Raw genomic sequence first — 14,413 nt, 5'->3', positions numbered from 1 at the left:
ATCAGACCAGAGACCCTATATTCCTCATGCTCTCCAAGCGGGCTCTCGTAAACCTTTTACTCAGGAGTGGCTGTCGTCTAGCCACTCTGCCATAAAGGCTTGATTCAGTGGTGTTTCAGCAGATCTCCCCCTTCCCCTTAACTTTAGACTTTCATTTGTCAAAAATAAAATGCTTCAATTCATCATGAAAACATGTATATTGTGCATTGGTAATTTCCCAAACATTCATACTGATAACAATAATCCATTGGCAGTTCACATTCCCAATTCCTAGTGTATTGCACAGATAACACAGTGTTCTAGCTTTAAGCTCTGAGCCATTCAATTCGCTTCACACAGAAATGTAATTATCATTATGACCATCTTGGCCATTAAGTTCGTATTACAGCTACCAATAGTAAATACACTCACCAAGCACTTTATTTGGAACATTTTTACTTTATTACACTTACTTATTCACAGATAACATTTTTCCACAGTCTGATGTGAGCATTAACTGAAGCTTATGACCTGTATCAAAATGATTGTATGCATTGTATGGGGCGACATGGCTCAGGCAGTAAGAGCAGTTGTCTGGCAGTTGGCGGGTTGCTGGTTCGATCCCCCACCCGGGCTGTGTCGAAGTGTCCCTGAGCAAGACACCTGCTCCTGAGGAGCTGGTTGGTGCCTTGCATGGCAGCCAATCGCCATTGGTGTGTGTGAGTGTGTGAGTGTGTGAGTGTGTGAGTGTGTGAGTGTGTGAGTGAGTGTATGAATGGGTGAATGAGAAGCATCAATTGTACAGCGCTTTGGATAAAGGTGCTATATAAATTCCAACCATTTACCATTGCACTGCTGCCACCCAATTGGCTGATGAGATAATTGTATGAATAAGTAGGTGTAACAAAGTCCCAGAGGGGTTTTCCATTTTTATTTTATTGTATTTAATTTATTTAGCGATTCAAACAATTGTAATGTTTTTTTTGTTTTTTTTGGAATGGAAAGACATTGGAAGAGCATGAGGAGAGACTTCTACGAGAGTTGGATCGATAATTGTTTGGCCCCTGACAGAACTGGCCGAGGGTTGTGCCCCCACCCAACGTCAAAAGAAGTTGAGCAGTCGAGGAAAAGCCAAAACCTACCTGAAGGAGTCAGAGCCCTTCGGCGAGAGGTGGGAGGCATCCTGTACTGACTCATTCCGACTGGATCATACACGGCCTTACTCGCGCTCCAGTATTGCCATTTGTGGATCCCAACAAGCTACACTCATCGAGCACTTTATTAGGAAAATTTTTTACTTTATTACACCTACTTATTATCTAATCAGCCAATTGAGTGGCAGCAGTGCAATGCATACAGTCATGTTGGTACAGGTCAGGAGCTTCAGTTAACATTCACATCAACCATCAGAATGGGGAAATGTCCTTCATGTTGGGTAGATGTCCTTCATGTTGATGCAAGCTTGACAGGACAGTGCTGTCCTCTACCAGGAATATCCTGAAGAGTTGAGGCAGGAAGTTGAGTTTGTCAAAACATAACTATGTAATCCATCAGCTAGAGTTTCTGTCACTCAAGTGGGCAGTCGTGGACAAATTCCACAATTACCATATTCCTTCACGTACGGGCTTACCACAGCCGAGCTCAATATGATTTCCAAGTCCAGTATTGGCCTGGACAGAACAATATTGATGCTAATCTACTGTTCAGAAAAGTGTCGGGGGAAGATAAGGAAAAAGAAACACACACAAACACACAAAGGGAAGCAAGTGAAGGTGCCAAGGCAGTGTTGCAAAAAAAGGAAAAGAAAATAAAAGCACAACTTGCTACAAATGTTGTAAATGTATTTATTTTTGAGGAAAAGGTACCAGTGTGTGACCCGAATGAACAAAATAAGTGAAAAGAAATCCAGTGACATTTTAGTTGCAAAAACACTATCCTGAACATGTGATATCATATCATGTTTTAAACTGTAACTGATCAAATTAAAGCATGTGGTGAATCATGAACTCCAAAACTAAGCATTTGGTAGATAATGAAGACTTTAAAGACATAACCCAGTGCAGTGCGTGATCTACTCCAGGCATGAAGCAGAGCGAGTGAATTACACAGAGGGAGTAGGCTTTGTGATGACTAACAAGACCCGGAAGGCTCCGATTGCATTGGAACCAATCGTCTGTTGCCTCATCACTGCTTCTTTCAGAACCAAATAGCGGGAGAATGAAACCCCTCATAATCCTGTTCTATGCACCTACCAACGCTGCAGATGATGACCTCAAGGCCAGGTTCTATGACACCTTGAACAGTCGATGGGCAAACATGCATTTGGGAAAAGGAATGAGAATAGAGAGATGTGTGTTGAATGGCTCATGATCATATGCTTTGTTTTTGATTTCGTCATTGTCGATAAGTATTGCTCCAATTCATAAAAAAAGAAAGTTCACACCCAACACCATCGAGGAAAGGATCAACATGCACACTCTTGCCTCTCACCCTCCCAAAACAAATCATTTCCCCTCCTTCCCTGTAAGGTTGTGCTTGCGGGCGAGGCCAGGTTTCACAGGGCAGCAGGCATCCGGCTCATCATGGGGACTGGGCTGTTGAAGAAGGGCTTGGTCCCCCTTAGCAGCAGCAATCTGCAGAAGGCGTTGCCTAGAGACAGGAAAGGAGGGGGGGGGCGTCAATGGAGATTAGTATCTACAATGGCATCCAGCAGCTAGTAGGTTGAGCCAGAGGGTCTACCAATCAAGAACTAACCGAGCCCACACCTGCTGGCCATGTGCAGGGTGCTGGCCATGGAGCAGGGATTTCACCTGAATGCCAAGACAACCTTTCACCACAAAAATGTTTGCTGGCTCAAGTTGCAGCATGGCTTTGTTCACTTTGCATTTCTTCCAAGTCTTTTTTTTTTTCATTCACGATTGAAATGCATGTTGTCATTATCAAACCACGCGTCTCGTTTTGATCCGAGTTTAGTTGCGTGTATTTAAACCCATTTGTTTCTGTCTTTCGTAGCCAGATTGTTATGTGTCATGACCATACTCTCCAATGTTTATTTCTGATTGATTTCTGCTATGACCCATTTTGTCTTAGCCCTCCGCCTCTTGATTTATCCTTCTGTTTTGAGTTGATCCATAGTTTTTCGTGTTTGGCTTATCGGTTTTTGTTTCTGGATTCTGTTTTTGTTTGGACTGCCCGTGTGTTATCAACCCTTTGCCCAGGCAACCCTTTGCCTGTGACATTGACTACATCTTGGATTACCTCCGCTATATCTGTTTGCCGTTGTACCGACCCCCTTGTTTGAATCTCGTTCACAAACTACCTGATGTCTGTTGCTTCGGCTTGCTGGTTAATAGAACCTGCCTGTCTACTCTGTTGCAAGGTTAATAAAGACTTTAAACTTACTCCTGTGGTCTTGCTGCTGGGTCTATTGTTCTGGTCCCTGACAATGTTACAAATAAGGGAGAATATTGGGTAAAGGACAGAAAACATAAGATACTCAGGCATATACCATGCTTTCCGGGTCATCACAAATTGGGTTTCAGGCTTTGGGAAGCCGTTGAAGTTGGTCATGGTGCTGACAGTGTAGGCTCCCATGTGGTTGAACAACATCCATTCACCCTCCTGTGCCTCTGGCAGGCTGTAATCTTCCACAATCTGGTCGTGCCCATCACAGGTCTGTCCGTAGATGGTGCTGGGGTAGAAGCCCTCACCTGGCTTGCTTCTCTGCAGTGAGACAGGGATACATGAACTAAAGAGGACTCAAACACAACCTGGAACTGCAACAGTACATGGTTACTTATGCAGACACACTTACAAATGATCTGGCACTGCAGATTGGCAGGGTTGCCAGGACTATGAAAGCAGCAAAACCAATGACAAACTTTGTGCTCGTACCTTGTGTGTACTTGGCAGGACATAGGCAAAGGGGAAATGGACGAGGCCGAATGAAGTGTGGATGCCGTCATTCACATAGTAACTAATAGTCTTACTGTTGGCCCCGTCTTCTTTGCCTGTGGGAGTGAGAGGAGAGTTGGAGTTGAGAGCTGCATGAGAAGAAACAGGTGCCATCTGTAAGCCAGTCATAAGTAACATTTGGTCTCATGCGCTGGTCAGCCTGCTGACTTCCCCCTCCTGGAGTATACATTGTTAGCCCCCACCGTTGGCACACATGCCTGTGGGGGAGAGCTAGAGAATGATTCTTAGAGGCGCCTTCTTAGGCCCTGGGGGCCCCCCTTTTCTCACATTCCTGACAGGATACAGAATACTGGAGATGGTATAAAGATGTTTCATGATAATCCCAGGTCAGAATATAGTAATGTTTGGTGTTATACTGATTGGTTCAGTGCGACTGTTGTAATGGTCTAGTTTTTGTAACAGTCTACCTTTGATAGCATAACCATTCAGGAGCCGAGGGGAAACTGGGCAAAAGCTGTCTCTGTAGAAGCCATGTGTTTTAGCCCCTGCCTGGTGGGCCTGGCTGTAAATTATAGATGGGTGACTCACTTTTAGGGTCAAGAATTTAGGCCTGGATTTCGGAGATAAGGAGAAGAAACCAAGCAATCTGGGGTTGTGTCTCCTTTCCTTTAATTCACCCAAATCAGGTTTATCCAAAAGGTATATTTCCAAGAGAGGCACAAATACATATTTACAGCATAATGCAGTTATCATGAAAACTCCCAACTACAGCATTCATAGATATGATGGGGCGGCCTGTAGCGTAGTGGTTAAGGTCAGGAAGGGCTGCCATTTGTGAGGGGCCTGAGAGCTGGGGTTTCAATGTTGTTTAGACTACCTGTTGGGGAGTTAAGATGTATGGGTGGTCCAAGGCCAGTTGGGTCATGGGAAAAGAATCCTCCAGAACATTGGTGACCTCCCTGTGACGCCCATGTGATCCTTGTATTATTGCATTAAGTCTCATGTAATGGTAACAGGAATTGCATGTAAAATGGATAATCAGGAGGGAAGTTTCATGATAACTGCAACATAATAAAACATAAGGGTAATCTGTTTGGTATGGATGTGATCTGATAAAATCAAGGAATCGGATGAGATACATTTCATACCAAATGGAATTTAAAAAAATATAGTTTCAGTCACTCAAGGGAAAACCTGCATGTCCTCTCTTGGTAATCATCTCATGTTCCCTACTTAACAACCCCCACCCTGGTGGGGGTCTAAATTCCAGATTTGACCACCCCTCCAGGTTTATTCATGGCACTGCCGCCTGGTTCCAAACGTATGATTTGGCATAAAAGCAAGGGAGACAGACCAATCTGGGAAGATCGTATTCGACTTCCCACACAGCATATTGTACGTGTATGTAAGTATCAGGAAGATCATATTCGACTTCCCACACAACATGTCTTGTGTATGTATGTTTGTATGTATGTATGTGTAGCAGCGGAAGATCGTATTCGACTTTCCACACGGCATATTCTATACTCTGTGTTTGTGTGTAGTCCAAGCAGGCTAGGTATGATTATTTACTCTACCTCTATTCTTAATTTGTGTATTTTGTAATTGATTGTGATATTCTAAAGCTAATAACCTACCTGTCTGCAAATAATCTATTTTGTTTGTAACTTGCGTGATCTCCATGACTCTAATTCATCTTGTACCTTTTCAGCCTAAATTACAACTGAATACTCGGGGGGAAAATGGGGGCCAAAGACTGACCGATCGGCAGTTTGGTACGTTTGTGGTAGTTCTAAGCTGTGAGGCCAGCAAGTTTCTGCCAATTAAAGGGTCAGTGACGCACGACTCTTGTGATTTGGTGCGAAGGGAACCCTTGGGCGTTACAGCGCTGGTTCCTGCCAAATTAGCTCTAAGGAGCCCAGTTAATGCTACACCGACCTGGGCTCGCAACTATCATGCATGTATTGTGTTGACTGGACCCTCAGCCTCTGAGTTCTACACCAAACTTAGATTTCAGCAATAATGTTAATCGCGAGAGCATATATTGAGTAATGGTGGCGCAGGTACAAGTCGAATGTAATCACTCCCGAGGTCCGCGTAAATTGCAAACCCAAATTTCTAAATTATATTTTAAATGGAGTCAGATAAACGAGTGAAACTATAGTAACCGTATAAAGTGTACAATACGGCCCCGTTTGAGAACGGAGAATATTAAGAATTGTATTGATCCGTTTCTGGCCAGCTGTAAGCGGGATATGGGGCAGGTCAATCCATATCCGACCCGTGGCAACGGACCCAGTATATTCTTAAACGTAATTGTGCTCTGTTCTTGTACGGAGGATAATAATTAACCCACTAATGTTCTCCCAGCAACGCCAGAAGGACAAGAACGCAAAACCCCCTTCGGCCCCCGCTAAATTCCGTCATTGGGTTAGCGTGGGGTTTTACACATCTTACAGGTGACCTTGCTCCACTTCATTACATTACATTACATTAATGGCATTCTTATCCAGAGCGACTTACAGTCTATAAGACTGAGCAGGAGACAATCCTCCCCTGGAGCAATGCAGGGTTAAGGGCCTTGTTCAAGGGCCCAACGGCTGTGCGGATCTTATTGTGGCTACACCGGGGATCGAACCACCGACCTTGCGGGTCCCAGTCTTGTACCTTAACCACTGCATGTCCCTTAACCACTACGCTACAGGCCGCCCCACTTCAGATCTCATGAAGTATGTTGTGTGTTCAGACTATGTGGAAACAGAACTGTGCCAGACTGGGGATAAGGCTTAATTACAGAGCAAACTCACCATCGTCGGCCGACTTCTCCATGTCCACCCTCTTACCGATGATATTGACAGCCAGCGTGTAGGCTTTCGATGGGAAGTAGCGGCCCGGCTCGCTGATTATTTGGACTCCGGTGCTGACGGGGAAGTACTTGTCCAGAGCGAGGTTTATTACAACAGCAAACTGGAAATGGGGATGTATTGGTCAGGTCAGGTCATGATTGGATCACAATGAAACCCTCCTGTTCTTCAGTATCTCTTGTGCAAGTCGAGATTGTCTAAGTCTGGCCAGCAGTAATGCTTGTTCTCTCTTCTAACTGATTGTTAACTGACTGTCTGATCAAAGTCACTGATTAGCCTCCTCTCACCTGTCATTCAAGTACAAAACCATTCCGTGTGGTGGTAAATAATAGAAACCAGCAGCACTACTGGCCTCCAAAGCCTGATTTGAGCATGCTAAACCTACACATTCATTTCTACAGCATTGGTGCAGGCTCACCATCAGCCTTCACATCCACATCAGCCTTTTATGAGAAAAGACCTGAGGCTCCCCTGCACACCTGCGGTGTGCTTTCTGAGAGTGGAAAAATGATTACCTTTTTAAAGAAAAGAGAATCGGGAATGTCAAACCCAGGGTATCCTCCACCAAGGTCCAGGAAGGTCATTTTGTAGCCAATCTTTGCCTGCAAACAATCAGCCATGAATGACTCTTTACATCCTTTACACAATACAGACTCCTACCACACACACAAGACCACAGCTCATCAAGCCACAGATGCTTCAGTGTCACAACCATGTAATCAGCTCTGACAAATCTCCAATCCAGTCCTCGATAGTTACAACATCTACTGGTTTCTGGTGTTTCAGTACTTGAATGGTTCATTGCACTCATGTATGAGAGAAGACCCACATATCTTCTTTCTAGGGGCAAAATATAACTTCTGATTGAAAGATAAGAAAAAATAAGAACAGCCCTCTCGACCTGGAATTTGAGATCGCTGATTTGGGTTTATTGTCCAAATAGTTTCCTTTACAACATTGTATGGCATTTCTAACTGTAGCTGCCAGCTGAGTAGAGCTTTTCACATGGTGCCAGGTGCTCACCGCCAGGTCAAAGATGCCTTTGGCATTTGCGATGGCCTCTGTGTAAGCCACAGGATTCATACAGTAGCTGCCCACGTGGAAGCTGACCCCGATGACGTCCAGCCCCAGCTTCTTTGCTTGCTTCAGGAGCGCCGGGCATCTCTCCAGCTTCGCCCCAAACTTTTTGCTCATTTTGAAAATGGAATAATTGTCATCCACGGCAATGCGGAGGACCAGCCTGAGGAAGAGGAAAGGGTGGGAGGGGCCCGGTCAAGGGTGAATTTTTCCAAAGCGGATGCACAAATGTGGAAACTCAAAGTGTCTGCAGAGTTTTTACATTTGAAGCATCCATCCGTCCAAATATCTGTCTAAATTTCTATTATCCATCTAACAATTCACCACCCCAAAAGTAATTAGACAGTGTGGGGGAAATTCCAAGGAGGGACGTCTTGCAAGCAACCATTCCCGTTTAAAAGAACCCAGTTCTTTCACAGCAAGGAGAGTTTCAATAATACGAACTTTATTAACCCTATAACAAAGCATGGAGAATGTCTCACACCAATGTGAGTAAACACTCTAGATTTTAGCAGACAGGGTGTCTACTCTTATACCATTACACATCCTAAGTTGTCGCATGCATACATTACGGTGAAAGCCAATCATCTTCATACAGTGTTTCAGTATTTTTCCGTCACGCGTTGTACTCCTGGGCCCACATCTGCTCCTTAAGTCATATAACATTTGTTTTGCAATTAACACACTGCTAAAGGTTACATTTATCATCCGTGGTTCCTCCTAGGCTGGTTAAGGAGGAACCGACCTTGGATGCACTTCCTCCTCATTCTTTTCTATCATAACAAGCACCTGAGCGCACCCAAGGATGGGAGGGTGTTCTGTCTTATCTCCTGAAGCCGCGGCCGAGCACTCATCCCTCCCTTACATTTTCGCTGGTTATCTGGGTGGAGTGCCAAGCAGAAAAGAACAAAAATATATAGAAACCACTCACTTGGCATTTTCAAAGCATTGGGCGATCTTAACAAGCTCTGCCTCGTTGTCAAAGACCATCTTCTGGATCCCATGGGCAGCGGCGTATTTGAGGTGGGAGCGCTGCTTGATGGTGTTGGAATAGATGATCCTGCTGGGGTCCACCCCAAGAGACGTTATGAGATGCATCTCGTACTAAAAGCGGAAAGGGGCAAAGGATCACAGGGCATCCCGAGTGGTTCAGATTAGGACAACAAATGTTGAACTGGAGTCTATTCCATGAATGAACTAGCACACTACTAATAAGTATTAATAGTAATAAGTACTAATAAGTATATCCTGATTCAGGGGTCAAAAAATATATATTGAAAGAAAAAAGAAAAACACCCATTGTCTAAACTCGGAATAAAATATACATTTAAATCACTGCCATGTATAGCGTATCATGTAAACCAGGGCTGCCAAAACCTGTTCCTGGAGATCTACCTGTAGGTTTTCACTTCAACCCTAATTTGGCACACCTCATTCTACTAATACCTACTAAGTAGCTCAATGAGATCTGGAGCTGTTGAATGAGGTGTGGCTTAGTTAGGGTTGAAGTGAAAACGACAGGACGGTAGATCTCCAGGAACGGGTTTGGGCCGCCCTGATGTAAACAATGTCCTGAATAAGCAACCTGTAGCAAAAATCAGTGTTTAATATGTGTAGCCGACATTTTGTTACATATTTACTTATTAGCCAGATAAAGCCCAGGTAATTGCTGAGAACACAATCATGCATACACTGACACTCTTCTGGCTTGGGGTTAGTACCTTGCTGGCGCAGTCGAACCCCGTCCCCAGAGCAGCAAGCGTCATGACAACGGGGCGGCTTTCGTTGCACTTGACGGCGTAGAAGGGCGTGACTCGAGGTATCTCACGTACCCACAACAGGTACCTCCTCATTACCTCCCCCAGGTCCGCCACGTAGAAGGCATCCTTGGCATCCTAGGGAATGGCGAAAGGGGACGTTGAGGACACCGAGCTCGAAACACAACAGACTGGCATCAACGCAGCGGCAGCAAGGCAAGACGCCAAACCATGGATCTCAAATTCTGGTGGAGATCTGCCGTTTCTGCAGTTTCAAATGCTTAACTCTTGTGTTGTGTTAAGGGTCATACCTGCCAGTATGTTTAACAGCAGAGAAAACCCCCTAAATTAAAATTCAATTAAGCTGCTCTATTTTAAGGGTTTAGTGAAGGCCGGTTATAGGACAAGGGGAGTATACAACTTGTTTCCAAGACCTGACCAGCAGCCTTCCATGACAGCTCAAACTCTCACCGATGCAGACAACGCCTTGATCCTCTGATCGATTAAGTCCTGGACAGAAGTCCCATCCTTCAGGAAGGTGAAGCCAAAGTCCTCTAGAGTGAAAGTGCTCATGGTTGCCAGTTTTTTATTTTTTGTTTTCAAGATGTTTCTATCTGCAAAGACAAGGGGAAAAGAAAACACCTCTGCTTATATGTTAACCCTTGTTAAAAATGACCCACCACTATGTTTAACAGCAGAGGAAAACCCCTTAAATGATCTTTTTTCAACTTGAAATTTGATGACAAGGTTTGTGATGAGTGACAGGTTGTTTCTTTCATGCAAAATAGATTTGCGGTTTAAAATTCAAATAAGCTGCTTTATTTGAAGGCATTTTCAGAGTCATCTTTTCACCCTTAGGACACGGGGAGTATACAGAATGTTAAGGCTACACAAGGGTTAAACCACTTCTCCCCACACCACCAACTGCACCCAGATCAGATCAATGAGTTGCATAATCAGGTACACAGTTCTGAAGGGCGGTCTGTAGCGTAGTGGTTAAGGTACATGAGTGGAACACGCAAGGTCGGTGGTTCGATCCCCGGTGTAGCCACGATAAGATCCGCACAGCCGTGGGGGCAGTGATACCAGCCAGGTTGGGGCAGGAGCAGGCCCCCAACTACCACTGAGGTCATGACCTCAATATTATCTTTGTATGTATGCGTGTGTGCGTGTGAGGACATAACTATTTTAATGTTTTTAATTGAAGCAAATCTTTCCATTTTCACCACTGACCTCATTATTGCTTTAAGTCAGCCTGGGCAGGGGCAATGCTCTTGCCGACTAATAAAGATGGGTAGTTTCTCCACTAAAAAGTTGAATTATTTGGTTGAGAAAAGCAACAAATCACTAGGTACTCAAAGAAAAGGCTGAAGAGCTGGTGCCAAGAGCGTCATAAAATAACTGGGAAAGTCGAACCATGTGGCAAGCCAAGACAAGCCACGCCCTGATGAAGGTTTTTGTTGCCAAAACGCATTGGCGTCAGATGTTTTAATGAACCCTTATGGATATACCAGGTCTATAAGATAATTTAACTCCTCCATGACGTTTAAGTGCCTCGAACCTCACTTAAGTAAACCCAGTTCTACGCCCCTCACCGTTTGTTTCAGAATTATTTGGTTTTTGAAAAGGATCACATCATTGTGGCTCAAGGAGCAGTGATTTTATATATTCAGGTTTATAAAGTGATGATGTCTTGTTACAACGATTGCTATGTCATGTGCTTATAATATTCTAAGAATATAATTAAATATTTTCAGTCATTTGTCACTGACAACTAACCCATTTGTACAAACGATGCTGTGAAACCATTTTGCCTCTATTATTTCAAGTATTGTTTTTCAATCCTCCTTTCCTCAACTACCCCCATACGTCTGTGTTCAACAAAGCGCAAGGAAATGCAATGCATTGTGATTTTACGGCATGATAAATGCGCATCATTAAGTAAAAGCAATGACAATAATGATCACGTGTCTCGGTAGTGATGTGCATTTAATTACTGAAATTAATTACTGAGTCACTGAATCTTCCATATGCATGCGTTCTTCATGGCATGCAATGGCATGCTATGTCTGATTCTAATGTGGCTTAATATGGTGCAAAATTCTTCTAAACATGATGCAACCCAGTTTAAAAATCGATGTTGACTTATTGGTTTCCCAAATACAATATTTGAAATTATGAAGTCATGTCACTGGGCAAAAATAACTGTGATGAAACCCTTTATTCTTTTTATTTTTTTGCCATCGATGGCTTTCCATAACCTGTGTTCTTGCCTTTAAGCAGAAGCTTATGCTGTTAATCAATTGAAATAAAGCATGAAAATCACTCACCTTATAAACAGCATTCACAATGCCCTGACCAGCTGAGCTTGTAACTGTAACTATGGTACTGTTCCCGGCTGGGAGTGGCATTGAGGTAGTAGGCTACCTGTATTTATAGGCAGGGAATCGTTCTATACAAAGTGCAGTGTCAGTGATATCTTGATATGGTTGGTATACACAAAAACAAGTGACCTCCTTTCCTTCACTTGTTCCCTCCTCCTCTTTGGAACTATTCTGTAACTGTTTATGAAGAAGAAAAGTACTGAGGTGTGTTGCATGCAATAGAAAGGGAACTTCTTGGCAAACATGCATTGTATAATACTTCAATATATTAATTATACTAATGATTCTTGACTCGTTTGGGTGTGTACATACTAGGGCTGGATCAGAATAACAGAATAATTTTTTTTGTCAAAATGACAATTGTGTTTTTAACTCTATCACCCCTTTTCTTAACACAAGCTTGAAAATGACATACCCAAAATTAAATGGCTACTGTTCTTGAACTTCTGAAAGGTAACCCTTTGGGGTTTGTTTTCCATGAGTCAGAATTACTCTTGTTAATTTTTAAGTATTACTAAAGCAAAGTTAAATCTCAAACACAGTGGAAGTGGAAGATGTTTTTCTTTTTATGATTTTCCATTTTTGAGTGGATCCAGATTATTGTGGCAGTGCCTGGCACGCTTGGAGCCAGAGCCAAAACACTTTCCCCTTTAAAATTTGATGACAATGTCAGCAAAAATGAGCATTCTGTATTTTTTTCCATATAGTTTTCCAAAAAGGACATTTGGAGACATGGAAACTAAATGATAATATGGGTCTTATGAAGTATATAAATATAAAATACTGTATTTTGCTCATTACATTATACAACACCTTTAAATTCTGAAAAAAAAACTTCTGCCCCACCTGTCACCCTCCCCCTACCTCTCCCTCCCAGGTCGAGAAGATTGTACAAAATCAGTACAATAATCACAATGATAACATCTTGTATACTAATATATTCATTGAGGTTATCACAAATTTGTGATAAAACGTGAACTTCTTGGCATTAAAATCTCAAGAACAGTTTTTGCCGAAGTGTACCACTCTGTATGTATTGACAATGCTAAAATACTTCTCAATCGTTACTTCAACACCGTACTGCTAGCTGGTTGTAGGTTCAGCTGAAGTTATCCTGTATTTTTTCCGGAGGGATGGGGATCACACATTTACTGGACAACAGGATTACCCATACTGGTCTTTGTACGTGGGCTCTTCTTGCTCCAGAGAGCCAATACAATACATAGGTAATAGCATTCATATGTATAAGTACTTTTGTGGAAGTATGCAACATAAAAACAACAACAATGATAATTCCTCCAGAGAACTTCTAAGTAAACAATGGACATTCTATGAACGTTTTCCAGATTTTCTGAATTACATTATAATGAATTTGGTCCGCTGAACACTTATCATTGAAAGAACACTGACATTACCTTATTTTGTGTAGTATATGGATTTCCAAAATGTCGAGATGGTGAGATCCCCACACATTTGTTTTGCCACCTACATGTTACAAAATAAGGAACTGTTGTCGCTAAAGCAATGGCATCTTAAAATAGGTCATATGGATATAATTGTGAGTTTTAACGCTTTCAAACTGTATCTCCTGTTACCACAATGATTGAATATTGCGCCGTTAAAAATGAAACGAAGACAAAAAAAACCTACACTGGCCCAGCCCTGGGCTTGTGAGACTTTGGCGACATTGGCTCAGGCGGTAAGAGTGGTCGTCTGACAGTCGGAGGGTTGCTGGTTCGATCCCCCGCCATGGGTGTGTTGAAATGTCCCTGAGCAAGACACCTCACCCCCAAATGGTCCCGACGAGCTGTTGGTGCCTTGCATGGCTTCCATTTCAGAACGATTAATTATCGCTCAAAGCTAGGGAGGGAATGTGGCACCAGGAGGGAAATATTAAGGTGCTGTCCACCAGGAGGCAGCACCGGCCCTATAGACAGGTGTGGCCACAGCTGTGATTGATTGTAATCGCCATAGTTGTGGCCAATTACCTCGTTACTTTTTCAGTGGGGAGAGTTTTTGGGTTTAGAGAATTGAAGTGGTATGGACTGCTGCCTTTGGAAGAGTTCTTCTGTTTGGGTTGCCAGTTTTTGCCTCGTTTCGTTTTATTAACTTTTGTTCCATTTTTGACAAATAAAAGGCTTCAAGCCTACCCTCCCCTTTGAGTTCTTCTGTCTGTTCACCACATGAGCAGTGGCCACCCCCAGCCCTGCATCACAGGGGTTAAATTATCGTTGTTATTTTTGTTTGCCATGCATCCATAAGTATGCCCACAGGGGGGCCCTCTTGTAACTCACCCAGGGTTGCCAAAATGGAGGCTTACAGAATCCATAAACTCATTAACATATGTGACCTGTTCTATCATGATCAGTCATAAGTCGTGAAGGCAAATTTCACATGAATCGTTTATGTAAAGACTTTGGTTTAAAGTTTTCATCTT

At 43.1% G+C, this 14,413-nt stretch overlaps 1 protein-coding gene across 1 annotated transcript; it reads right to left on the bottom strand.

The window, feature by feature from the left end:
* Nucleotides 1–1,809: 1,809 nt before the first annotated feature.
* LOC133129488 (ornithine decarboxylase 1-like) lies at nucleotides 1,810–12,021 on the bottom strand. The gene is made up of 10 exons (XM_061243624.1): nucleotides 11,923–12,021; nucleotides 10,064–10,206; nucleotides 9,557–9,730; nucleotides 8,767–8,939; nucleotides 7,782–7,998; nucleotides 7,274–7,360; nucleotides 6,702–6,861; nucleotides 3,874–3,989; nucleotides 3,488–3,702; nucleotides 1,810–2,628 (listed from the first exon to the last, which is right to left on the bottom strand). Exons 2-10 carry the CDS (start codon nucleotides 10,163–10,165, stop codon nucleotides 2,484–2,486), a joined length of 1,389 nt encoding a protein of 462 aa, XP_061099608.1. The 5' UTR covers nucleotides 10,166–10,206; nucleotides 11,923–12,021; the 3' UTR covers nucleotides 1,810–2,483.
* Nucleotides 12,022–14,413: the final 2,392 nt, after the last annotated feature.

The sequence above is a fragment of the Conger conger genome, chromosome 1 (assembly GCF_963514075.1).
Source record: "Conger conger chromosome 1, fConCon1.1, whole genome shotgun sequence".
Classification (NCBI taxonomy): Eukaryota; Metazoa; Chordata; class Actinopteri; order Anguilliformes; family Congridae; genus Conger; species Conger conger.
Note: the sequence above shows the minus strand (reverse complement) of the source record. Positions and strands in the feature narration are given on the sequence as shown.

Coding starts and splice junctions, on each gene's coding strand:
- LOC133129488 (XM_061243624.1), bottom strand. CDS start 10,165: ATGAGCACTTTCACTCTAGAGGACTTTGGCTTCACCTTCCTGAAGGAT. Junction 7,361..7,781: donor AAGGCATCTTTGACCTGGCG/GTGAGCACCTGG, acceptor GATTGTTTGCAG/GCAAAGATTGGCTACAAAAT. Junction 3,703..3,873: donor TCCTGCCAAGTACACACAAG/GTACGAGCACAA, acceptor GTCTCACTGCAG/AGAAGCAAGCCAGGTGAGGG.